We start from the raw sequence: 27,900 nt of genomic DNA, 5'->3' as shown, positions 1-27,900 counted from the left end.
AAGAGACATAAACTGGAGAGAGATAAAGGGGCCTATGTACTCAGCCTTGGAGAGTGCTAAAGTGGAGAGAGATAAAGTCCCAACTAATCAGCTCCTAACTGTCATTTTCAAAAGCAGCCTGTAACATGGGATCCCGGCGGTCAATATACCGATGCTGGGATCCCAATGGAGGACATAATCCCAGTGTCAATATACCGACGCCAAACGGATTGCCGGCGTCAAAAAAACGACAGCCAACATCTCGAATGTCCTGACAGCGGGACGCGCTGCCGTCCTGCCGCAGGAGGTGGAGGTTAGGTTCAGGCAGCAGAAGGGGGGTTAGGCTTAAGGTACACTCACAGGAAGGTTAGGGTTAGGCATATAAAGGGTGAGGTTAGGGTTATGCAGCGGGGAAGAGAGGGTTAGGGCTAGGCACCCACAAGGGCAGGGAAAATATGCGGGTTAGGGAGCTAAATGGGGGGCTGTTGAGATTATGCTGGACAGGATACCGCTGTCGGTATATTGATAGCCGGCATCCCGTCCATCGGTATCTCACACTGATCCCCTATTTAATTAGCCTTGGATAGAGATAAAGTGGAGAGAGATAAAGTACAAGCCAATCAGCTCCTAACTGCCATGTTACAGGCTGTGTTTGAAAATGACAGTTATGAGCTGGTTTGTTGGGACTTTCTCCCTCCACTTTATATCTCTCCACTGCTTAGTAAATAGACCCCTGTGTTTGAAAAATGAATAAATCTCCCCCTCTTTCCTTTATCTCTACAGATGCACTAATACTTCCAAAAAGGAAAAGTGTGGCTGCTGTGATGTGTGCTACTCTGCTACTGTACTCTGATTTACGCAGTTGCCAGAAATTGTGGCAGCAGTACCAGGGACGGAGGTGTTGCATGGTAGCCCTGATGTGGCCTTTTGTAAAACCTTGGCTCTCATTCTTTTTGCTGTTACCACGGGACACATACGATATCCTCGCGGGCTCGCTGTGCTCTCCAGTCATCGGGCCCGATGGCTCGCTCTGCTCATCACAGGTTCTATTCCCACTCGGTTGGTGGTGTGGATCCATCAACCGAGTGGGAATACGAATCCGGTGTCACGATTCCAGCTGTCGGTTTATCGGCGGCTGTCGGGATTCCGGATTCGGTCTCCAGAACGCCGGGATTCCAACAGCCGGTAAACTGGTAAACTGACTGCATCCCGCTAACGCTGTGTTCGGCTGGTAGAAGAAAAAGGGAAGTGTCAATGGAAAACATCAATTTGCTCTATTATTGGCTGATAGAGCGCAGGTACCTCTGTAGTATCCATGGAAAATTACTGCAAGCCAATACCCCTTTCACATTTGACGGGTCGACACGGGTGCGATGTGAAAGGGACCATGGAGAATCCCCGGGTCACCTGACCCGGTAATTCAACCCGGGTTACAAGAAGGGCTATTCTTGGGGGGGGGGGGGGGGAGTCAGCGGCTGCATGAAGGTATTCCCGGGTGACACGTTCACTACATAGGGAGAGGCGGCGTGGAGATGAGCTCACCTCCCAGCTCCGTCCCTGCTGCTGGCTCCGCCCCCCGCTACTATGACAACCGACCTGGCATTGGACCATTGCTGTAATGGTCCAATGCCAGATCCCACCCGGGAAGAACCCGTTTCCAATTCTTGGGTGTTATCCGGCAATTTAGCAAGCAATGACAAGCTATTAACATGTTACCCTATAACTGTCTTTGGGGGACTTGCAAAGCCAAAAAGCGGCTCCGTAAGATCACCTATGGGCCAAAGCTGAAAGCTCCTGTGCAGCCACAAGCACATACTGCTGGAACTCCAGAACTCCTGGCTGCTAGTGATGGTGAGATAATCCTTGTATAGCAGAGGGTATTCGCTAGGGTTCCAAAAGGAGTCCTGGATTGCTAAGGTACGGGCGCAATTTAAATCTGTATTGATGCAAAATGCGTTAGTTTGACCAGGGTCTACATAAATACATAAATAGCCCCCACTGCAGACTGCTGCTGACAAATTTATGTACAGAGAACACAGAACATGAAGTCATATTCTAATTAGGCAACGACAATGGCTCCGCCTGTTTCCCAGACATCTGCTTCTGTGAATATTACATGATGATCTTTCTCATAGCAAATCTGACATAATGATTATGTGATGAGACACACTTTTATCATAGCATTACCTATAGCACAACTTACTGTACACATGTATAAGGACCACATACACTGTAGTGTTACTAGAGCACATAGTAATGTACAGGGTGGCAGTATAAATACTGTAAATATACAAATACGATAGATAGATAGATAGATAGATAGATAGATAGATAGATAGATAGATAGATAGATAGAACCAGCTCTTTAATACCCAACCTGTTTATTCTAGCATGTGTTGCCAGGCATAGACTCAGAGCCGGCCATAGCTATAGGCAAACTAGGCAATTGCCTAGGGCATTTGATATGCCTAGGGGCATCAGCAGCTTCTGCTGATTAAAATGATATGCGGCATGCCTATATTCTGTGTGTAGCATTTCATATGCAGATACAGCCACAGTCTCACACAGTATATAGGCATGCAGCATATCATTTTAATCAGCAGAAGCTGCTTGTGCATCCTAGCCACATACCAATGCATTGCAAATAAGATGCATTTTCATAAAAAAAGGTGCCCGACGTTAGCATTGATGCAAGATTTGTGAGGACACATCTGTATCCAAGCAGAGGCAGAGGTCACAGTGTTAGTGGCAGTGTGAGTGCTGTGTGCATGTGAGTGGGTTGGTTGTGCAGTAGTGTTCGGAATATGTGTAAGGAGCATTATGTGTGTCATGTAAAAATGCATTAATAATGTGCAACATATGTGTAAGGGGCACTGTGTGTCATTACGTGTATAAGGGCATTAATAATGTGCAGCATATGTGTAACAGGGTACTACTGTATGTGTGTCATTATGTGTATAGGGGCACTAATAATGTGCAGCAAATGTGTAGGGGGCACTATACATGTCATTATGTGTATAAGGGCATTAATAATGTGCGGCATATGTGTAAGGGACATTATGTGTAAAAGGGCATTAATAAAGGTTGTCATAATGTTTAAGGCAAATTATGTTTATAAGGACATTAATAATGTGTCTCATATGTGTAAGGAGCATTACTGTGTGGAATTAGGTGTATAAATGCATTACTAATGTGTGGCATTATGTGTATAAGGTGCTCTACTATGTGGCGTTGCGTATAGAAAGGACACTACTGTTTCATCTAATGTGAATAAAGAGCAATAAGGAGTGGTGTAATGTGAATAAGGAGCAATTCAGTGTGATGTAATGTGAATAAGGGGCTCTACTGTGAGGAGTAACGTTTATAAGGTAAAGTGATACTACTGTGGGATGTAATATGAATTATGGACACTATTGCATGATAAAATGTGAATAAAGTTACAGTACTATGTGGCGTAATTGGAATTGGGGTTACTATTGTGTGGCCATGCCCCTTGCCATCAAAATCACACCCCTTTTTGGGCTGTGCGCCAAATGTGCGAACTGTTCCTATTTAAAATATAGGGGGTATAAACCCCAAAATAAGGACTGCTATGGGTGAAGGGTGATGGTGCTGGGAAAGAGGTGCAAGGTCAGAGGCGGAACCAGCGGTGGTGCTAGGGGGGCACCAGCCAAAATCTTGCCTAGGGCATCATATTGGTTAGGGCCGGCTCTGCATAGACTTGCAGGCCATGCTGAGATTTGTAGTTCTACAGCAGCTGGAGAGTACAAGTAAAACTATGATAACTACAACCCCATACTGTTTAAATTGCAGACACAAGTGACCCGATGCGAAGTGCCTCTGCCACCACTGTAGTTCTTAGCACAAGCCCCATCACCGGCATCAGCAGGCATGCCAGCCTCTACTTACCCGATTGGCAGGCTCCCTTATGCACCTGCACCACAGGTGGATGCCCCTGCTGCAGCGCCCTCCTGCTGGCCAGCTTCATTTGGCACAGGTTGCTATAGGTCTGCCCGTCGTTGGCGCACACCTGGTAGTCGTGCTTGCACTGGCAGGTGCCCTTCTGTCCCCTCATGCCGGGCGGCGGCTTGCACTGCAGAGTGTCCCCGCATGGAGGGTCTCCTTCCCGGCCGCAGGACTCTCCTTCCCCCGCAGCGCAGACCAGGCAGCAGTTGCAGCGATCGGGGACATACCCGTTGGGACAGACGGGGCTCGGGCACCTGGACACCTCGCAGCGGGAAGGGCAGGCTGGGGAGCCCTGGAGCAGGGGGAGGGAGAGCAGGAGCAGCAGTGCTGGGCAGCAGGGAGACCCCTTCCCCATGATTGCAGCAGGGCAGATGGGGTGTCACTCCTGGCTACAGTATATTATATATATATATATATATATATATATATATAATCAGGGCTCCTCTATGGGTGAGGGCAGCTGTGCACTATCCCAGAGAGCAACAGGGATGGGGAGAGTGCAGGCACCCAGGCCAGTCAGTGAATGATGTGTGCAATGCATCACCCTCTCAGTTACCTCTGTTATATGGGACAGCTGTGTGTGTGAATAGGGAGGAGGTACTGTACACGGGCTGGAGCAGTCACGGTGTAAGTTCCCTCAGACTCAGCCTACATTACTCCCTCCACTCCCACTGTGCTGCTGTGGCATTCACAGGGGGGGAGGTGAGAGTGGTGCATGAGTTATAGTGCCACCCTGTATCTTCTGCCCTAATCTGACATTTCAGCAGCCACTTCATTTCTGTCCATATTGGCAGATTGCAGCTAAATTACCAGTCACTGTTTCCACGATGACAGATGCGAGGTAGCCAGAGTGCTGACACACTGTAATTACAGCAAGAATTGGCTGCATGGACCGTGCTCCAGGCTTCTGGCCCAGGAATGGATCAGATGTTCGCGTTATTGTATGAAAAATATTTGACTTTTCAAAGTTCTGTAGTTAGCCTGTGAGGTAACACTGGTTTATGCACTGCAGTGCGGGCCGTCTGTTATTGTAGTACCACAAAGAGCGGACTGTGTGACCAGTCACTTCATAGTTATTGTATTCTCCAAACAGTGACAGTATGAATACAAAGAGACAATTTTAAGGAAGGTTTTCAAATGTAGGTGACCTTTCTTTAGGGGCTGGTGGGGAAGATAGGCATCACATACAGTAAAAGTGGACTTTGTAAATCCAGACCCGTTGCACGAATTATGGTTTGGGTACGGAAGGTGAGCTGTTGTTCTACAGTTGTACTCCTTTTGATCTATGATTTGCTGCCTGGGTCCCACAGATTTTGCTAAGATGCCTGGAGATACTTGTACATCCATTCAGGAGACCCCACATCTGCCCCGTTTAGGCTTGCAAGAATGGAACAATAGAGCTGTTGTCTCAGAGCAAACAGACCAGTATCGCCAGACAACCCCCTCAGCACCAGGCCCATAGCAGCCCTATGGGTCATTTTGCAGGTATGCACTACTAATGGTACGTCTAGCAGTGGTGAATTTCTCATTAGGCACATGAGGCACGTGCCTAGGGGCAGCACTTAGATGCTTGTGTTGGTAACATCAACCCAAAATGTACCAGTAACTCCAAATTATATCCACTCTACTGTACCATATGCCATCGTGAATGGAGTGTAAACGGGTAGGACATGCACTTACTACCTCTGTAAGCTGTCCTACTTAGTAAATATGTATACATAATTACAAACAAAAATAAATGTCATGGTGGCTTATAACCAATCAATAAAAATAATAAAAATTATGCAGGTGGGGGGCGGCCATTACTGTTGTGCCTAGGGGCACAACAGTAAATTCACTCCTACATTCGCCCCTGACCTCTAGGGATGGTACAGTCTGACAACAATACTTTCCCAAAAGCTACACTGGAATTATAGAGCTCTTGGCTGCAAAAGCTGTCACCCAAGATGGAAAAGGAAGTAATGTACTAATTGCCTGCGTACCTTCATATTCCAATTTGGCCGCCTCATCAGACTTATCTAAGCATTACAGGATGTCACTACCAGTTCCAGGCCCTGCCATTTGGCTGCTCTATGGCACCGAGGGTGTTCACCAAGGTTATGGCAGAGACAATGTTTCTCCTCCGCAAACAAGGAGTGAACATAATACCGTACCTGGACGATCTGCTGATAAAAGCACCATCCAGGAAGAGGTTGTTGGACAACATTGCCCTCTCAACCCGACTACTCCAGGATCACGGGTGGATTCTGAACCTACCAAAATCTCATCTGGAACCAACACAGAGGCTTCCGTTCCTGGGGATGATACTGGATACGGAGGCACAGAAGGTATTCCTTCCTTTAGACAAGCCATTGGTAATCCAGTCGATGGTACGGGATGTTCTAAAACCAACCCGGATATCAGTGCATCTATGCATTCGCCTCCTGGGGACGATGGTAGCCTCTTACAAGGCACTGCAGTACAGAAGGTTTCACGCAAGGCTCTTCCAGCTGGATCTGTGGGACAAATGGTCCGGATCACATCTTCACATGCACCAGAGGATCCGTCTGTCGCCAAAAGCCAGGATTTCTCTTCTGTGGTGGCTTCAGACTTCTCACCTGACTAAGGACCGAAGGCTTGGGATTCAAGATTGGATTCTGCTAACCACAGACGCAAGCCTCAGAGGTTGGGGAGCTGTCACCCAGGGAAAACAGTTCCAAGGAAAATGGTGAAGTCAGGAAACCATCCTTCCAATCAACATTCTGGAACTAAGGGCCATATACAACGCCCTTCTACAGGCATCACATCTTCTTCAAGATCACGCCATTCAGGTTCAGTCGGACAATGTGACGGCGGTAACTTACTTAACCGACAGGGAGGAACGAAGAGCAGAGCAGCCATGTCAGAGGTAACAAGGATTCTCCTCTGGGCAGAAATACACGCTGTGGCATTGTCGGCAATCTTCATCCCGGGAGTAGACAACTGGGAAGCAGACTTCCTCAGCAGACACGACATCCACCCAGGAGAGTAGGGCCTTTACCCGGAGGTGTTTGGGTGCTTGACACGTCAGTGGGGAATGCCACAGATCGACATGATGGCCTCTCGTCTCACCAAGAAACTCCAGCGGTATTGTTCCAGGTCGAGAGACCCACAAGCAGTGGCGGTGGATGCTCTGGTGTCTCCATGGGTCTACCAGATGGTGTATGTGTTTCCACCACTTCCATTGATCCCAAAAATTCTCAAAAGAATAAAAAGGGAAAAGGTACAAGCAATTCTCATTGCTCCGGACTGGCCAAGAAGGGCCTGGTAAGCGGATCTGCTGGAAATGCTTCTGGAGGACCCGTGGCCTCTACCTCTTCGCGAGGATCTTCTGCAACAGGGGCCATTCGTCTGTCAAGACTTACCACGGCTACGTTTGACGGCATGGAGATTGAGCCTCAAATTCTAGCACAGAAAGGGATCCCTGATAGGGTTATTCCAACCCTGATCCAAACCAGAAAGGGGGTAATGTCTAAGCATTACCACCGTATTTTAAAAATATACGTCTCCTGGTGTGAGAACAGGAAATTTCCTGCGGTGGAATTTCAACTGGGACGTTTTCTCCTTTTTCTGCAGTCATGTGTGGATGTGGGCCTATGTTTGGGCTCCATAAAAGTCCAGATTTCGGCCTTATCCATTTTCTTCCAGAAACATTTGGCTTCTCTCCCTGAGGTTCAGACATTTTTGAAGGGGGTTCTGCACATCCAACCGCCCTTTGTGCCTCCTACGGCACCTTGGGATCTCAATGTGGTGTTGCTGTTCCTGCAATCGGAATGGTTTGAGCCTTTACAGGACATTGACGTAAAGTTTCTTACGTGGAAGACCGTCACACTGTTGGCCTTGGCTTCAGCAAGACGTGTGTCGGAGCTGGGGGCATTGTCTCACAAGAGCCCCTATTTGATTTTTCATGAAGATAGGGCTGAACTCAGAACTCGTCAGCAATTTCTTCCTAAGGTGGTGTCAGCGTTTCATATCAACCAACCTATTGTGGTTCCAGTGGTTACTGACACCTCTTTTACTTCAAGGTCCTTGGATGTTGTGAGGGCTTTGAAGATCTATGTGAAGCGGACAGAAAATCGGACTCGCTGTTTTTTCTCTGTGATCCCATTAAAATTGTGCATCCTGCTTCAAAGCAGTCTATTGCTCGCTGGATCAAGCTTACTATCAAGCATGCTTATTCTACGGCAGGCTTGCTGGTTCCAAAATCTGTACAGGCCCACTCTACAAGGTCAGTGGGTTCTTCCTGGGCGGCTGCCCGGGGTGTCTCGGCTCTACAGCTCTGCCGAGTAGCTACTTAGTCAGGCTCAAACACGTTTGCTAAGTTCTACAAGTTTGATACTTTGGCCTCTGAGGACCTTCAGTTTGGTTAATCAGTTCTGCAGGAACCTCAGCACTCTCCCACCCGGTTTGGGAGCTTTGGTACTTCCCCATGGTACTAATGTGGACCCCAGTATCCTCTAGGACGTAAGAGAAAATAGTATTTTTTTTTTTAAATATGTTTTATTGAGATTTTCCAAACAAATATTGTACAGTTCAGATTATGCTAAGGAAGGGCTAAGCAGAATACATAGTACATCAAAGTTTGAGAATGAACAAAAACACAAACATAGGCCTAAACAGCGATATATCGACGTACAATAATCCAAGAACAAAGGACTTCCTTGTACGTGTTACCGTCTGGGTATACTGCACCCGTTATAACCATATGCCATGAAAGAAAGAATGTCTGGCAGTCACCAAGAATTTAATCTCAATTTTGGTTATTTGTGTGAACTTAACTGAGTGAAACAAGACCAATTAAGTATCAAGGGGGAGGGGAACACTGAACACATATAGGGAAAGAGGGGGTGGGGAAGAGGAGGTGAGGGAGAAAGAGATAGATCATCTCGAATCTGGAGTTCTGTCCGGACAGGTTCGTGATGTCAACCAGAATGTAAGTAAATATTAGCCAACCAATGATAGAGGCTCTATGTCTTAATTAAGTCTCCTAAGTAAGTTCCATGAGGTGTCTTCGAACAATTGCAGGATATGATTCTGTGAATTTATATCTAATATATTTATAAAATATTCCCATTTACGGTAAAATTTTTCGGCTCCTCGTTCAATATCTGGTATAGTGGTACGTCTATCATAATATAATATTTGTAGCAATTTATGCTTGACTTCTAATATAGAGGGAGCGGAGTGTTGTGTCCAATGAATGAGAATAACTTTTTTTGCTACCGTAACTATAGTGATCAGTAGACGGAGTTTGTCTTTTTTATTAGAACCTAAATCCCAGTTTCTAAAGTTTCCACATAAACACGCTAAAGGGTCAGGGCTTAAGGTGGACGTGAACATGGAGTTGATCCAGTTGATCATCTTGTTCCAGAATTTTTTGATTCTACCACATTCCCATATACAATGGAAAAATGTGGCATGTGACAATGCGCATTTATTGCAAGCCCCGGATACAAGGGGTGACATGTATCTCCTTTGAGCAGGGGAAATATATGCTCTGTGTATTAATCTAATATGGACTTCCTGCAGGTAAGATGATTGCAAAAATTTTAGAGAAGTGTCATATTGTGTAAGTAAGTCTGATACCAGAGTGATATCTGGGATATCATTGGACCATTTTTGTAATGAGGATTCCCAGTGGACTGAAGCTGAAATGGAAACTAGAGGTTCATATAATAAACTGATTTTGTATGGTACAGAAGAAATAAGTTTCAGAAGCGAAGTGAATGTCGACGTTTCTTTATCTGTGTTTGAAGGCGTGGGGAGGGATTGAATATAATGACGTACTTGTAGATACATATAGAAATGTTGAGATGGTATGGAGTATTTCGCTTGGAGATCGGCAAACGAGAGTAGATTGCCACCAGGATCGAACACTTTTGCCGTTGAGGCCAAGCCCTTATCCTTCCACTGGAGGAAGGAGGCATTAGATAGAGAGGGGGGAAAAGCTGGGTTTCCCCACAGTGATATGTATGGAGAGTATCTGGGGTTGGAGTGAAATTTCTTATTAATCATAATCCAGGATCTGTATGTGTCTATAAATAGGGGATTATTTTTTACAGCATTCGGGATATCTGAAAATTTAGAATGTAGCAGAGCATTTGGCGAACAGGGAGAGAATAAGGCCGAGTCTAGATGGTTGTCTGTGTAAGAACTAGTGTCGAGTAACCAGTCATTGATATAGCGAAAAAATATCGCATTAGAATATAAATTTAAATCTGGAAAGCTGAGTCCTCCACATTTACGGGGTAGTCGTAATTTAGAGTACGCTATTCTAGGGCGCTTCCCTTGCCACAGAAAGCGGGAGAATAAAGAATTCAAGAGTTGTATGTCTTTCCTACGGAGTCTTATTGGCAGCATTTGCATTACATAAAAAATTTTTGGAAATATAACACTTTTGATGGCTGCTATCCTACCTAAAAGGGAGATGGGTAGCGACATCCAGTTGTCTAGATAGTTTGCAATCTTGGCAATGATTGGGGAGAAATTGAGTTTATAAAGGTCTGATAAATCCTTTGATATATGTATCCCTAAATATTTAACGGTGGTTTGGGAAATCTGAAAGGATTGGAGTACCGGAAGTGATTGAAAGTATGAGGGAGTGCCATGGATAGGGAGAATCACAGATTTATCTAGGTTAACTTTATAGCCTGAGACAGTTCCAAAAGATGAGATGAGGTCTAGGACATTTGGCAGAGAGGAATCTGGATTGGAAAGAAAAAGAACCATATCGTCTGCATATAAGGATACTTTCAGTTGTTTAGATCTAATAGTAATGCCTTCAATCGACTGTGAGTTCCGTATAGCGATCGCCAGAGGTTCAATGGCTAACGCAAATAGAAGGGGAGACAGAGGGCATCCCTGTCTTGTTCCTCGTGAAATAGTAAAGGAAGGAGAGAGGGAGCCATTGCATGAAATATGTGACTGGGGGGAGTGATATAATGTTTGTATAGTCGATATGAAAATAGGGGGCAAGCCAAACCTACGCAGAGTGGAAAAAAGATAGTTCCAGTTTACCAAATCAAAAGCCTTTTCGGCGTCAAAGGATACAAGCATCTTAGGGGGAGCAGAATTAATAGAGGTTGAGTGATGGATCATTGCCAAGATTTTGCGGACATTAACAACTGAATGTCTGCCTAGAATAAAACCCGTTTGGTCCGGATGTATAATTTGGGGTAAATACTGTTTCAGTCTGTTTGCCAAGATCTTGGTAAACATCTTGTAGTCAAAATTCAATAAAGAAATTGGTCTATAAGATCCCGGATGGGATAACTCCCTTCCCGGTTTCGGCAGTAATTTAATGAGTGCTGAGTTAAAATGAAGAGGCACCGACTGAGTGGTAACTATGTCATTGTAAAACGCAACTAAATTGTCTCCAAACCTAGGCAATAAAATTTTATATAATTCTGCTGTTAAGCCATCCGGACCAGGGGCTTTCATGGGTTTGGAAGACTGAATAGCTTTCTTAATTTCGTCAATGGTGATAGGGGCCTCCAGCATATGGGAGAATTCTTCAGGAAATTGTGGGAGGGGGGGAAATGTCCAGGCCTGTGAAGTATCATTAATAAGAGAGGGAGGGTTGTCGTGGTTAGGGTTAGAATATATTCTTTCATAGAAAGATTTCATGACAGCGGTGATCTGGTCACTCGAGTTAGTTAACGAGCCATCTTCACGACGGAGGGGGTGAACTAGCATTTGCGGCTGTGAGCCTTTCAGTAGATTGGAGAGAAGGCGTCCTGTCTTATTACCGAATTTATGGAATTTGTAGTTAGTAGAGAAAAGTGAACGTTCACTTTTACATTTAAAATATTCATCAAAGTGGATCTTGGCTGTGGAATATTCTAATTTATTGGACGGTGAAGGGGCAGATATATACCGTTGATAGGATTCGGTTAATTTGGATTGTAAATTCAAATATGAAGCGGCTAAACGTTTGTTTTCAGCTGCGACATAAGCGATGATTACACCTCTGAGGTATGCTTTCCCTGTTTGCCAAAATAAAGAGGGGTTTGATGATTCACACTCCAAATTAGTATGTTTAAAGTCCATCCATGCGGCATCTATTTTTTGGCGAAATGTTAATGATTGGGACAAGTAATTAGGAAATCTCCAAAGTTTAAACGTGCCTTTATCTAATGTGGACTGCAACGTTATCCAGACTAGTGCATGGTCTGACAAACCTATAGGTTCAATGTTAGCCTCATGTATTAAGGGAAACAATGAGGTAGCCAGTAAAATGTAGTCAATGCGCGATAAGGTCTGATGTGCGGCCGATAAACAAGTATAATCCTTGTCAGTCGGATGCATTGTACGCCAAACATCAATTAGGCATAGTTGTTCAGAAAGGGCGGGGATTCCCAATTTTGGTGGGCTTGTATGAGACTTTTGTGAGGAGGATTTGTCTAATATAGGAGATGCTATAAGATTAAAATCGCCTAAAAGAATGAGAGGGCTGGAGCTATAAGGTAACAATTTAGTTAGTAAATTGGCAAAGAAAGATTTCTTATAGATATTTGGAGCGTAAATCGTGCAAAGGACATAAGGGGATTTATTAAGTAGTATTTCTACAATCAGGTACCGACCCTCAGGATCTATCACTGTGGTGGAGATAGAGATGGGTAGTGATTTTTTAACTAAAATGACCACTCCACGGGATTTGGAATTGAAAGGGGCTGCTGCCAACAATTTCCAACCTAAAATCTGTAATTTCAGCGATTCAGAATGTGTAAGGTGTGTCTCCTGAAGGCAAACAATGTCTAACTTCATCTTGGATATATAAGTAAGTATCTTACGTCTTTTAGCTGGAGAATTGATCCCTCCCACATTCCACGTTCCTATTCGTACTGACATTTAGGTGATAGGGGTATCAAACAGGGGCCAGAAAGGAACATCCAGATTCAACCTGCCAATTAAAAAGAAATGGGAGGGGGGGGGAGGGGGGAGAGACAGTAGGGAAAATACAGACAGACGGACATGGGAAACATGACCAGTAACATGTGCATAACAGAACTAACAAATTCTGCATCCTCAGAAGGAGAATGAGTAGTATGTACGCAAAACTATGAAGTATCATAGAGTACAATAGAGTTCAATGCGCAAGAAATGCCTTAGCAAATATAGTACAATTAACATAAAAACAACTAGTGCAGGCCTCAGCGGTACACATGACATATTATCATGTGCTGCTGCATTGAAGCCTTACCACCTGGACCAATTGCAAAAAAAAAAAAAAAAAAAGGAAAAAGAGAAACAAATACAACAGGCAGAAACAGAGAAAAATATCTGCAAAAACCTAAGCATGTTAAGTGGGTATTTGCCGTAAGAAAAAATAGAGGGTTGATCACGGACTAGCGGGCGTTGGTGGCTGGAGGGTCAGCAATGTCTGTTTGAGAGTTAGTGATATCGGCTTCAGCCAGAAAGGCTTCGGCATCAGCTGGGGTGTTGAAGTCCTTGTAGGACGTTCCATCAAATAGACGAAGTCTGGCTGGGTACATCAGAGCGAATTTGCGGTGTTGTTCCACCAGGCGAGAACAAATGGGTGAGAAAGCTTTTCGTGCTCGGGATAGTTCAATTGAAAAATCCTGGAAAAGATAAAGTTTAGCTGATTCCCAAATTAAAGGGTTTTTGTTACGTGAGGCCGCCCACAACGTCTGTTTATGCAGGTAATTAAGACAGCGAAAAAGGACTACCCGCGGACGGTTAGCCGTGGTGGGGGACTGATGACCCACTCTGTGAACTCTCTCTATGACAAGGTCACTGCATTCTGCTTCTACTCCCAAAATAGTTGGTAAGGTAGACCTCACAAAGTGGGCCAGTGCCTGGCCTTTTACTGACTCTGGTAGTCCAACGAGGCGGATGTTATTTCTTCTCGATCGATTTTCCAGGTCGTCTACTTTATTCCAGAGATAGTAATTATCTTTTTCCAGTTTGGGGACCACTTGAGTAAGCTTTGAGACGTCTTGAAACAAGGTGCCTACTCTGTGTTCCGTTTCCTCAACTCGATGCGTCAGCCGATTTAGTTGTGAAGTGATATCTGTCACTGCTTGTGATAATAACGGTCCCATAGTCGCCTTGATTGCTTCCACCACATCATTGTAGGTAACATATGAGTCTGGAGGAGCTGCAGATTTTTTGGCTGCTGGGGACAGAGCCATGGTGTCTGCGTCTGCGGTTATGTTTGTTTCAGCCCTGCGTTTTTCTTGGCGTTGTTGAAGCGGCTGCGTGGATGCAGAGGATGTGAGGTATTTTTCCATATAAGCAATATCTTGGACCAGGGAGGTAGGTAACAAATTCAAAATGAGAGGGAGTGATTTATCTAGCCAAGGCCTGCGGAGAAGGCTATTTGCGCATTGTATATGCGAGGTTACATATCAAAACTCGTAGATGATTTTTCCCGTGGATGTATCCCTAATCGAGATAGTAAGGCAGTATGTGTTGTGGTGATTGCCAATGGTCTGACCAGCAGCACCGCAAGCTTCTCCACAATATGTAATGAGTCACAGGGATCTTAATCAGTATATTCAAAATTATAACTGTTGAGTGCACGGGAAACGTGGGGGAGGATTAGGAGATGTTAAAATCCTCAAGTAGCAACAGACCGGGAATATAGGATTAATATATTTACCATAGGATAAATAAATATGTTATCTTGTTCAAAGTTGAAAATTTGCCTAGTGATCAATGCTAATTGCTCCTGTTATTTCTACTGTGGTGTTTTTAATGTCTCACCACACAGTCCTGTAAAGAACCAGCACCAGAGGGGAGAAGAAGAAGCATGAAAGATTTTTAAAATGGCTGCCGCAGCAGCACAATCCAGGGAGTGTAATTAGATGTCACACACCTCTCTCACCTCATCTATTGTGGAGGATCACTGCCAGTGGTGTTCGTCGGGCCCCTGAGGGGAGAGAGGCGCTGTCCGCTGGAGGATCCGCGGTGTCCGCGGGTCCGTTTTCCTGCGGCCTCTGGCTTGGAGCTCGGCCGTCGGGCACCCCCGCAATTCGAGTCCCAGGCTTGGGTGTAAGTCAAGGCCGCTACCCGCCGAGCCCTTCTTTGTTGTGGTGCAGGGCTACCTTCCCTGTGTGTCAGTGGAGTCCGCTGGGCCCCTGGAGGTGAGACAGGCGCTGTGAGGTTGCTGGGTGATATGGCGGTGGTATCCGTGTCTCCGTTTCCCCGCTATCTCCGGCGTGGAGCTCAGTCGCGGGGCAGACTCGGAAATCGAGTCCCCGGCTTAACAGGAGGCGAAGGCCGCAACCCGCAGAGACCTTTAGTAGCGTCTCCCGGCTCCGCGGCTCGTCGCCAATGTGTCCGCTGGTGGTAGGAGGTAAAGGGGATAGGGCAGGGAGCACAATCACAGGGCTGCAGAAAGCAAAATGGGCACTTTTATCGGGTATAAGGTGGGAGCTCTGCAGAAATGTTTCTGTCCTCCATCCCGGTCAGGCCACGCCCCCGAGAAAATAGTATTTTAATGACCTACTGGTAAATCCTTTTCTCGCAGTCCATAGAGGATACTGGGCGCCCACACAGTGCTTCGTTTATTCCTGCACTATTACTTGGTTAAGAATTGTTGGTTCAGCTGTTGCTGTTCATGGTTTAAAGTTTGGTTAGCTTGGCTTTCCTCTAGTTTGTGTGTGCTGGTTTGGAATCTCACCACTATCTTTCTATCCTTCTCTCAAAGTATGTCCGTCTCCTCAGGCACAGTTTCCTAGACTGAGTCTGGTAGGAAGGGCATAGAGGGAGGAGCCTGCCCACACTATCAAATTCTTAAAGTGCCCATGGCTCCTAGTGGACCCGTCTATACCCCATGGTACTAATGTGGACCCTCAGTATCCTCTATGGACTACGAGAAAAGGATTTACCGGTAGGTAATTAAAATCCTATTTTTGCAATAGTGGAATAACCTTTTGCTTATTTCCATGATATTATTATTGTAGTACAGTCTTTATACTATTTTTGTTATCATCCTTGTACTCATTATCTCTCAGCATTCTCTTTATAAACCTACTGTATGAGTAACCCTCAGACGGTGTTATTGTAATTCCAAACTGTTCAGTGTATCTAACTTTTCAAGCCACCGCAAGTAAACTCTTATCATAGCCTTGTGTTTATCTTATAACATATTGTTATGTTTGAAGTGTTAGTCTAAATATGTGTCATAAATAATTTAAATGGGAACATCAACATAAGCCTTAAACCCAATGTGTTATTAAAAACAAAATGTATCATGCAGTATATGCTTTGTTACTTCAGTTAAATCTGTATATTATCAGAACTCTATTAAAATGCTTGTCCATTTGATTCCATCATTTGGCACAGAGCATTGATGTTACCTATGAGACTGCAATACCATTTATGTTCTTTGCAGCTTTTCTGCTCATTCACCTTACTCTTGTTTCTCTTTCAAGATAAAAATTGCAGACAGTGGACAAAAACTGGAAACTACTGGGTAAACGAGGGACACCAAGAATATTGAATGCAAGAAGCTCCAATTAAGCAAATTACATCACAGCATGGTACAGGTCATGTGTAAAAATGATTGATCTTTCACTGTTCTTTATTGAAACCTTACTTCTTCTGTAATAGATTCCGTGCAAGAAATATTCCTAAATTACCTGCAGTTCTAGGAAGATGGCAGCCAGGTCAGCACAACAGGGGGCGCTGCATCAAGGTGCATGGGCGGAGCAGGGGCGTGGAGGTGCGAATGCGTCATCGTGGTCCTGCCCACCGCTCTACAATGACCAGTTACTGTAGAGCGGGGCTGCGATGACGCGATTTGCGACATTGCCCCGCAAACTTGCTATAGGTAAGTGGTGGCTGCGGGGGTGTACGGGCGGCTGGGGGAGATGGCCGGCTATTGTGAGACTTGCCCTCCTTTCCAGCGGACCAGGAGTGCCACACGATTTTTCGGGAGCCTCACGGCCGTTCCAGGAGGGTAGGCAAGTATTCAGAGATCTTGTGTTTGATTCCCATGACAGCCCTATCTGTGGGACGTTTGTATGTACCGGCAGGTTAATTGGCTCTTGACAAAAATTTACACTAGTGTGCGTGTGGTAGTGACCATAGATTGTAAGCTCCACTGGGGCAGGGACTGATGTGAATGGCCAAAAATAATCTCTGTAAAGCGTTGCAGAATATGTGTACACTGCATAAATACCTGGTAATATATATTTAATATCTTGTAATAAACAATTTATATAAACTCAGGGAAAGATTCCATACTGTATGTGTTATCCTCATAAACCAGGACAGTGGGGTCCGTTGACTTGTAAAGGGCCCCATACACTAGAAGGCTAAAGCCCGATTTCATCCAATTTCAGGCATTCGGGACGATATATTGGGTGAAATCGGGCATTTTGGAGGTGTATCAGATCCGATGTACATTCCCGTGAGGGTCGGATCGGCTCCCCTAGATCGTTAGTGCTGCACTCATGATATGTCGTTTCCCGCAGGCATGGTAGGGATCGCATACGATATATTGCATGCAAAATGTACCAAATCGTATGGAACCACTCCCGGGAAGCTCCCGGGAGAGTTCAAGGGAAATCGCCTCCGACTTCAGCCTCAGACATATCGTTGTAGTGTATGGGGCCCATAAGAGTTGACTCATGGCTTGTTGCCTAGTGACCAGGATTCTGATTATATATATGCTGCAAGCTCTCTCTGGGTCATAGAGTTTAAATAGACAATGGGGACTAAAGGCCCGTACACACTGGTCGATATATCGGCTGTTCTCTTGAACGGCCGATTTATCGCGGGATCACAGACGTATCGCGTCGGCTGCGTAGCACAGCCAACTGCCAATATATCTACCGATATATTGGCGCGTCGCTGTGTGTGTACAGGGCGGTCCGACGACCGCCCGTACACATGCTGCGGCGGTGATTGACAGCTGAACTGGGCGGGCGTGTGTACACGCCCGCCCAGTTCATGACGTCAGTCCCCGACGGATCGGGCAGTGTGTATGCTCAACACACTGCCCGATCCGTCCATAGATATATCTGCAGATCAATTGATCTGCAGACATATCTACTAGTGTGTACCCACCTTCAGCCTCATTGCCGACAGTAGCTTCAGCCTCAGTTGTGATTCCTAGCTCCAGGATTGATTGATTGATTGATTGATTGGTCGATCTGTTTGACTTTGAATTCTGCTTATTCCCTTTGAATCTTGCAATGGTTATTCATACTAAGTTGACCTGTAATTGATTACTATGCCTAGTACTCTCTGGTTTTACCAGATATAGGGGTCTAGGTACTAAGCCTTGAAGAGAGATAAAGTGGATGAAGACAAAGTACCAGCCAGTCAGCTCCTATCTGCCATGTTACAGGCTGTGTTTGAAAAATGACAGTTATCGTAGATGCTGATGGGCTGGCACTTTATCTATCCATCTATCCATCTATCCATCCATCAAGAAATCTACTTCAAAGGCCTCTCACACTGAGACTTTTCACACCTACACAGGAATTGGCTTCTAACACCTTTGCACAAGACTGCCTATCCTAGGATAATTGACTAAATTAGCAGTTATTTTATTTATCACTTGCTTCAAATATACCCTATAGGTTATAGCAATAATTTGTTCATAAACCCATTATAATTTTAGATCACATACCGAATTGGGGGAACGCAAAAAACAAAACACTGCTTTCTCTCCCTCTCTCATCATCATATGCAGCTCATACTTATAGTAATCTGTCATTGATGACCAAATGTATTCCTCCAGCTTTATTCTTTCACTCCGCCCACCATGTTCTGCAGTTCCTATCACACCATCACAGGCTTCTATTCTCCAATCCCTTGGCATTTTAAAAAGAAAATGCAGGCGCATTCGTGGGAAGCGAGCAGGCCGGAAATGTATTTCCCCCGGTAACCACCTAAGTCCTTTGCCCACCTGCTCACCCCCATTTTCAAAGAACAATCAAATAGAAGTGATACCCAAAAGACGGCCCTGTGTTTGGAAGGACAGAACTGTCAACTCTCGCTTTGTGACCCCCATACCCAGAGCTCCTGCACTTAACATAAAGAAAACTGAAGGCCCTCTGGTATGCCCAATCAGGTCAGTCCTTTGTAATGCCAGATCTATAAGAAAAAAGACCGCAACAATTGCTGACCTTACTGATTCTGCAGATCTAGCCTGTATTACAGAGACCTGGCTAGATGAAAATGCAGCACCTATATTGGAGGCTGCGATCCCAACAAACTACTCTGTCATCCACAACCCAAGACTGGAGCACAGGGGTGGTGGGGTGGCTATCTGCTTCAAAAAAGAAATTAAACTTAGGGTCCACCCTATTGAAATTACTCGCTCATTCGAGTGCATTGATGCCCGGAGTTCGACAGGATTAGGTTTCAGAGTACTTCTCATTTACCGGCCCCCTGGAGATGGAAAGATATTTCTACGAGAATTTGCAGACACTGTTGCTGGCCTGGTCCTGGAACATCAAAGGTGGCTCATTCTCGGGGATTTCAATGCATGGGTGGATGATGAGCTCTCACGCCTTGGCCAAGACCTCCTGTGCACAATGAATGGTCTGGGCTTCACACAGGTCATTCCTTCTGCCACACATAAAAGTGAGAAGTCACTGACCTAAAAATAAACCCAGTCATCTGGTCAGACCACTACTCCATTAGGTTCTCAGTTGCAACCCCTCAAATAAAATCTCTGCCCATGGAGTTGACCAGGTATCGTCCAAGGAGGGGTATGACTCCCCAGGCTCTTGCAGCAAATCTGGATCTCTCTGCTATACTGGGTGCCTGTTAAGATCCCTGTTCCCTAGTCCGTTATTATAATAGGGATGTTATGGCTGCAATTGATATTATCGCCCCTGTGCGTATAAGACCTCGTAAACCACAACGTCAAGCTCCATGGTTCGACAACAGTGTTAGTGAACTCAAGAAAAGGGGGCGTAGGCTGGAAAGACGATGGAGGAAGACTATCCTAGTGGATGACAAAATGAAACTAGTAAAGCATAATGAAGAATATCAATCGACAATCACTCGTAAGAAATCGCAGTTCCTGTCAAATGAGATCACAGCAGCAAACAATAGGCTAGCTCAACTTTTCCGCACAGTGGAGATGCTTTGCAAGCCAGCATGCCTGCAGACTGATGAAACCCTCTCCCAGACAAGATGTAACGAGTTTGCAAACTTCTTTGCAGATAAAATATCCACCATCCGGGCTGGAATCTCCACAGTGCCATCAAAGGAGTGCCAAACTACAAAGCCTGCCAATATAAGCTACCTGCCTTCATGGACCAGCTTTGACCCAGTGGTTGTAAAGGACACTGCTGAACTTGCTCGGATTTTGCGTCCCACCACCTGTGATCTGGACCCGGCCTCAACCAAGCTTCTAATAGGTTGTATGGATATAATTGGTTCTGTCTTTGCAAAAATTGTTCAATGCTCTTTGCAGACAGGCATCTTTCCTGGACCCCTAAAGGATGCAATTGTTAGACCGCTTCTTAAAAAACCTAATTTAGATCCCGACTGCATGACCAACTACAGACCGGTCTCAAACCTTCCTTTCCTAGGAAAGGTTATTGAGAAAGTGGTTGCAAAACAACTGGAAACCCGCCTGACAACCCATGATATTTATGATCCATTCCAATCAGGATTCAGGAGAAGACATAGCACTGAAACAGCCCTGGTGTGTGTGTTAAATGATCTTCTGATGGCAAGAGACAGAGGTGACTGTTCAATATTAATCCTTCTGGATCTCTCGGCAGCATTTGATACCGTGGACCATGGGCTTCTGATTGAGCGACTGATACATTTCTGTGGTCTGGATGACACAGTCCTAAGCTGGTTCAAATCATTTCTTACAGGCAGGTCACAGAGAGTATCGTCTGGATTATACTCATCACCCCCAGTGCCATTGCCATGTGGTGTCCCACAAGGGTTCTATACTATCCCCCATGCTTTTTGCAGTATACATGCTTCCATTGGGTGAAATAATCAGGCGCCATGGCCTGGTCTACCACTGCTATGCAGATGATACACAACTGTACTTGTCCTTTGCTCCGGGCACTGATAACCCAATAGCAACCCTAAATGGCTGTCTAGCTGAGCTACAGGAGTGGATGAGTGCCAGTTGGCTGCGACTGAACCCGGATAAAACAGAGGTTCTTATGATACGACCGCAACATCAAAGGACAAGACCGCAGCATAGCCAACCAACTGGACTTACACTCGGGGATTCAGAATTACAGACCAGTGATCATGTGCGGAATCTTGGTGTTGTCCTGGATGGTGGCTTGACACTTAAACATCAGATATCAGCCACAATCAAATCCTCATTCTTTCACCTGAGGAACATAGCCAGAATCAAGCACTTAATTCCCTCGGATGATCTGCCAAAAGTCATGCATGCATTTGTATCATCTCGATTAAAGCTACTGTAATGCCCTCTACCTTGGTCTCCCAGCAAAAGAATTGCACCGCTTACAGCTGGTGCAAAACACAGCTGCCAGGCTGTTAACCAACCAGCCCCGTTCTAGCCACATAACACCCATCCTCTACTCCCTTCACTGGCTGCCTGTAAGATGGCGAATCATCTTCAAGATTGGCTTACTGAGTTTCAAAGCATTACATGACCAGGGCCCAAGGTACCTGAAGCAGCTGCTGATCCCATACTGCCTGACTCGATTACTGTGATCTGTAGATGAAGGACTTTTATCAGTACCTAGAATCTCCCGTAATTCATCCGGGGGTCGAGCTTTTAGTCATGCGGCTCCGACTCTATGGAACTCACTTCCCCGCACAGTGCGAGAGGCCCCAACTATAGAATCCTTCAAAAGTAGACTCAAGACTTTCCTGTTTACTCAAGCATTTCCATAATGTCCCTTTAGTATCTTCATGCTTCTGTATTTTATGAAAATGTACTTCATTATTTTCTGTACTATATTATGCTATTTATCTGTTAAGCGCCTTGAGTCCTATTGGAGAAAGAGCGCTATATAAATAAAATTATTATTATTATTATCCAAGTTTTAGTACATAGACCCCAAAGTACCAACCAATCAGCTCGTAATTGCCATTTTTTTTAAAACACAGCCTGTAACATGGCAGTTGGAAGCTAATTGGCTGGTAGTTTGGGGCGGATGTAATGGCTTGCGAGACGGCCGGAGTCGTATATTTTTTTAAAGCAGCAAACGTTTACACTGCAAAACCAACCAGGTGTCGGAGCTCCGACCGTCTCACAAGCCATTATCTCTGTCCACTTTATCTCTCTCCAAGGGCCAAATATAATAGAGTGAGAGTTTCATAAAGTGAGAGATTTGGTAAGGTTTTTCAGTTATTTTTAAAGTGGCAATCATTTACACTGCAAAAACAGGTTTATCTTGCCACTTTAAAAAAAACTGCAAAACCTTACCAAATCTCTCACTTTCTGAAACTCTCACTCTATTACATTTGGCCCCAAGGCTTAGTACATCTCCACCCTTGGCTTGAAAACTGACAGTTAGGAACTGGTTGGTTGGTACTTTATCTCCGTCCACTTTATCTCTCTCTAAGGCTTAGTACATAGACCCCATAATCTTTGGGCTTTCTGCGTATTACATCTGGTTATTGTGAGTGTTTTTCATGTCCCCTAATACATTTTTAGCTCATTTTAAGCCTTGCCCCTTTTTCACAATAAATACTTGTGACATATCAAATCTGTTTCCGGTATGAATGGTCGACCATGTTATGGTCGAGAGCCATTAGGTCGACCACTATTGGTCGACATGGACACATGGTCGACACATGAAAATGGTCGACACATGAAAAGGTCGACATGAGTTTTTTTACTTTTTTTGGTGTCGTTTTTTGCGTAAAGTGACTGGGAACCCCAATTAGTACACCGCGTCCCCTCGCATGGCTCGCTTCACTCGCCATGCTTCGGGCATGGTGCCTTCGCTCCGCTACCGCTTCGCTCGGCACAGATTACCGTTCCAATCGTAGTCCACGTGGATCGTAAAGTATAGAAAAGTTCCCCAAAAGAAAAAAAGTTAAAAAACACATGTCGACCGTTTCATGAATCGACCTTTCACGTGTCGACCATTTTCATGTGTCGACCATGTGTCCATGTCAATGTCGACCAATAGTGGTCGACCTAATGACTGTCGACCATAACATGGTCGACCATGTGAACGGATACCATCAAATCTGGTATCATGATACAGACATGTCTTATTGCACTGATTGGGAATTACATGTAGAATGCATCAGCTTAGTACCTAAATGTCACTAGATATTATTTTAGAATTAGTGTTAAAGTCAAAATCAAACAGACAAACCCCCATTAAGTATAATCTATTCTACTTATCACAGCATGGAGAGAAATAAAGCACCATAGTATGCCTATCTAAAGGGCCCCATACACTAGAACGATAATGCCCGTTTTCATCCAATTACGGGCATTCTGGCCGATTTATCGGATGGAATCGGGCATTTTGGAGGTTGTTCAGATCCGGGTTCCCGTGAGTGTCGTATCCCCTAGGTCGCTAGTGTTGCACTAGTGATATATCGTAATCACCTGGAATCGTATGGAAAAAGGTGGGGGTTTTTGTGCCTGCGATATATCGTAGGAAGTTTGACTGGCATTCTCAGGACACTCCCATTAGCGGCAGCAGCAGCAGAGCTCATCAGATAAATCCAATTAAATCGGATATTTTATTGGCCCAAGTATGAATTTCCACACTGACCACCAATCACTGTCCACCTAGCACACTGTCCACCAATGTAATCACACTGTCCACCAATGTAATCACACTGACCACCAATGTATTATAAATTATTCTTCACATTTTATTTATTTCTGTGTGCCCAAAGTCATTTTAACCCCCTAAAGCCATGTGTTTTCACCCCCACTCTAGCCCAATGCTGCACCTTGTGTTTCGGTGTGCCCAATCATTTTAACCCCCTAATGGCCATGTGTTTTCACCCCCACTCTAGCCCAATGCTGCACCTTGCGTTTCGGTGTGCCCAAAGTCATTTTAACCCCCTAATGGCCATGTGTTTTCACCCCCACTCTAGCCCAATGCTGCACCTTGCGTTTCGGTGTGCCCAAAGTCATTTTAACCCCCTAATGGCCATGTGTTTTCACCCCCACTCTAGCCCAATGCTGCACCTTGCGTTTCGGTGTGCCCAAAGTCATTTTAACCCCCTAATGGCCATGTGTTTTCACCCCCACTCTAGCCCAATGCTGCACCTTGCGTTTCGGTGTGCCCAAAGTCATTTTAACCCCCTAATGGCCATGTGTTTTCACCCCCACTCTAGCCCAATGCTGCACCTTGCGTTTCGGTGTGCCCAAAGTCATTTTAACCCCCTAATGGCCATGTGTTTTCACCCCCACTCTAGCCCAATGCTGCACCTTGCGTTTCGGTGTGCCCAAAGTCATTTTAACCCCCTAATGGCCATGTGTTTTCACCCCCACTCTAGCCCAATGCTGCACCTTGTGTTTCGGTGTGCCCAAAGTCATTTTAACCCCCTAAAGCCATGTGTTTTCACCCCCACTCTAGCCCAATGCTGCACCTTGTGTTTCGGTGTGCCCAAAGTCATTTTAACCCCCTAATGGCCATGTGTTTTCACCCCCACTCTAGCCCAATGCTGCACCTTGCGTTTCGGTGTGCCCAAAGTCATTTTAACCCCCTAATGGCCATGTGTTTTCACCCCCACTCTAGCCCAATGCTGCACCTTGCGTTTCGGTGTGCCCAAAGTCATTTTAACCCCCTAATGGCCATGTGTTTTCACCCCCACTCTAGCCCAATGCTGCACCTTGCGTTTCGGTGTGCCCAAAGTCATTTTAACCCCCTAATGGCCATGTGTTTTCACCCCCACTCTAGCCCAATGCTGCACCTTGTGTTTCGGTGTGCCCAAAGTCATTTTAACCCCCAAATGACCATGTGTTTTCACCGCCACTGTACCCTCATGCTGTGCCGTTGATGTTTGTGTAATGAGGAAAGTATTTACAAAAAAAACCTTTATTTTAAAAACATATATTATACAAATTTAAAAACCATTTAACAAACAAAAAAAACATTTAACCATATAACCATTTACCCATATAACCATTTAACCATATACCTTAAGTAAAACCATCTGTAAAAAACAAAATATAACAGTTTGTGCACCACTTTTTTTTTCATTATAGATATGTCTCTGGATCAAGACATAGACTTTACAACCGACCTACTAGACATGTACCATGGCCATGAATGTCTATGGAAGGTCAAAGCTAAGGGGTATTCCGATAAAGTGTAACGGAATGCGGCCTTGGAGGAGCTAGTGGAGTACTGCAGGCCCTTTGTGTCCGGTGCTAACAATGAATGGGTCAAGAAAAAGATCCAGAACCTGCGTACTGTGTTCCTGAAAGAACACAAAAAAATGGAACAGTCCAAAAGGTCTGGAGCAGGTTCTTCCCAGGTTTACAAGACCTCGCTCTGGTACTACCCCATGCTGGAGTTTGTCCTGGACCAGGAGCCTACCCGGACAGGTTTCACCTCCCTCCCTCGGACTGCCATACCAGAGCCTGAAGATGGTGACCTATCTTTGTCTGAATCTGTAAGTATATTTTTTTGAATAAGTTTTTAAGTTTTTGCAAGTTCCACCATCAGTCCAACACAGTACACTTAAATGTTGGCCTACTGCCAATCGATTGCACCCACCCCATTAAAATAGGCCAGATACTCATCTCTGACCTGTTTTACCCGTCGATTCGCCCTAGAATGGAGAATGGATTTGGAGGTAGGTTCCACAGAGGGAAATGGTGAAGACTTGTCTGGGTGTTCAGGGTCTGGGTCTCCTGGTGCTGCTCTAAGCAGTGTCCTATGCTGGGTGGTTTTGCTGCGCAAATAGTTATGCAGGACACAGCACTCAGTCACCACCCAATCTATCTTCTCCACCTGCAAATTGATAACCGTTGGGAATATCCGTAAGCGGCTAGACAGGATGCCAAAAGTGTTCTCTACAATTCGGTGTGTCCAGGATAGCCTACAATTGTAGATGCGCTTCTCCCTTGTCAGGTGCCTTTGGGGGTACGGCTTTATAATGTTCTCGTGGAGTGCGAATGCCTCATCAGCCACGAAAACAAAATTGAGGCCTTCCTTGATTTACTCCCTAGATGACAAGTTCAGGGTCTTTGTGGTGAGCCGCTCGTAGAAGGTGGTATTCTTCAGCGACCCACCATTTGATGCACGTCCGTTTTTGCTAATGTCAATGAAGATGAATTCATAGTTGGCATTCACCAGTGTCATCAGCACGATTCTGAAACACCCTTTATAATTATAATAAAGGGATTCGCTGTTTGCAGGAAGGTTGATGCCGATGTGCTTGCAATCTATCGCTCCCCCACAGTTAGGGAACTGCCAGGTGGTGGTACACTCCTCTGCCACGGCTTGCCATTCTGATGTACTTGCAGCTATAAAAAAAATAGAAATAAAAAATTAAAACATGTATTTAAACAGTGTATTTTTTTTTAATCTACTACAGAGTGGAAGTGTGGAGGTTCCCGCCACCAGGATACGGAGGAATCCCAGCCCTAAGTTCCTACCCCTGAAACAGCAGCTACCCCTGATACCTCTGCATCACTAGCTCCTCCGGCACGCCCCCGGAAGAGAACACACAAACAAAAACCACCGCCCAGGAGGGCGAAGACATTGTATTCCAAGAGATCAAGGCAAGACTTGCCCAGCCCCCCTCCCCCGACCGCTAATCAAATTTTGGGGAATTTATGGCCTCTGCAATGGTGTTTTGGGGCCAGATTTTTGGGGGAGGATACACGCATGCTGTAGCTGCATAATAATGGGGTCGGGCCCATTCATTCTACACTTTACAGCATGTGTGTAGTCTCCCAATCAAATCTGTGCCCAAAACTCCATATAGCCCTCCATCTTAAAGTACCGCACCATAATTATTGGGAATTAAAAATAACATAAACTGTTATTTAATCCTTTTAATTATTTCATTATATATATATATATATATATATATATATATATATATATATATATACTGCTCCACAAAATAAAGGGAACACTTAAACAACACAATGTAAATCCAAGTCAATCACACTTCTGTGAAATCAAACTGTCCACTTAGGAAGCAACACTGACTGACAATCAATTTCACATGCTGTTGTGCAAATGGAATAGACAACAGGTGGAAATGATAGGCAATTAGCAGGATTTGATCTGCAGGTGATGACCACAGACCACTTCTCAGCTCCTATGCTTTCTGGCTGATGTTTTGGTCACTTTTGAAAGCTGGCGGTGCTTTCACTCTAGTGGTAGCATGAGACGGAGTCTACAACCCACACAAGTGTCTCAGGATGGCACATCAATGCGAGCTGTGGCAAGAAGGTTTGCTGTGTCTGTCAGCGTAGTGTCCAGAGCATGGAGGCGCTACCAGGAGACAGGCCAGTACATCAGGAGACGTGGAGGAGGCCGTTGGAGGGCAACAACCCAGCAGCAGGACCGCTACCTCCGCCTTTGTGCAAGGAGGAACAGGAGGAGCACTGCCAGAGCCCTGCAAAATGACCTCCAGCAAGCCACAAATGTGCATGTGTCTACTCAAACGATCAGAAACAGACTCCATGAGGGTGGTATGAGGGCCCGACGTCCACAGGTGGGGGTTGTGCATACAGCCCGACACCGTGCAGGACGTTTGGCATTTGCCAGAGAACACCAAGATTGGAAAATTCGCCACTGTGCTCTTCACAGATGAAAGCAGGTTATCACTGAGCACATGTGACAGACGTGACAGAGTCTGGAGACGCCAAGGAGAACGTTCTGCTGCCTGCAACATCCTCCAGCATAACCAGTTTGGCAGTGGGTCAGTAATGGTGTGGGGTGGCATTTCTTTGCGGGGCCGCACAGCCCTCCATGTGCTCGCCAGAGGTAGCCTGACTGCCATTAGTTACCGAGATGAGATCCTCAGACCCCTTGTGAGACCATATGCTGGTGC

The 27,900-nt window shown here is 45.3% G+C and overlaps 1 protein-coding gene across 1 annotated transcript in view; it reads right to left on the bottom strand.

The window, feature by feature from the left end:
- The window catches only part of HTRA3 (HtrA serine peptidase 3), a 46,831-nt gene extending 42,303 nt beyond the window's left edge, over positions 1-4,528 (bottom strand). The window contains exon 1 of the mRNA XM_063924113.1: positions 3,889-4,528. Within this exon, the coding sequence (XP_063780183.1) occupies positions 3,889-4,300 (412 nt within the window). The 5' untranslated portion in view covers positions 4,301-4,528. The remainder of the gene's footprint in view (positions 1-3,888) is intronic.
- Positions 4,529-27,900: the final 23,372 nt, after the last annotated feature.

Source organism: Pseudophryne corroboree, chromosome 1, assembly GCF_028390025.1.
Source record: "Pseudophryne corroboree isolate aPseCor3 chromosome 1, aPseCor3.hap2, whole genome shotgun sequence".
In the NCBI taxonomy this organism is placed as follows: Eukaryota; Metazoa; Chordata; class Amphibia; order Anura; family Myobatrachidae; genus Pseudophryne; species Pseudophryne corroboree.
The sequence above is the reverse complement of the archived record's forward strand: the minus strand, read 5'-3'. Positions and strand labels throughout refer to the sequence as shown.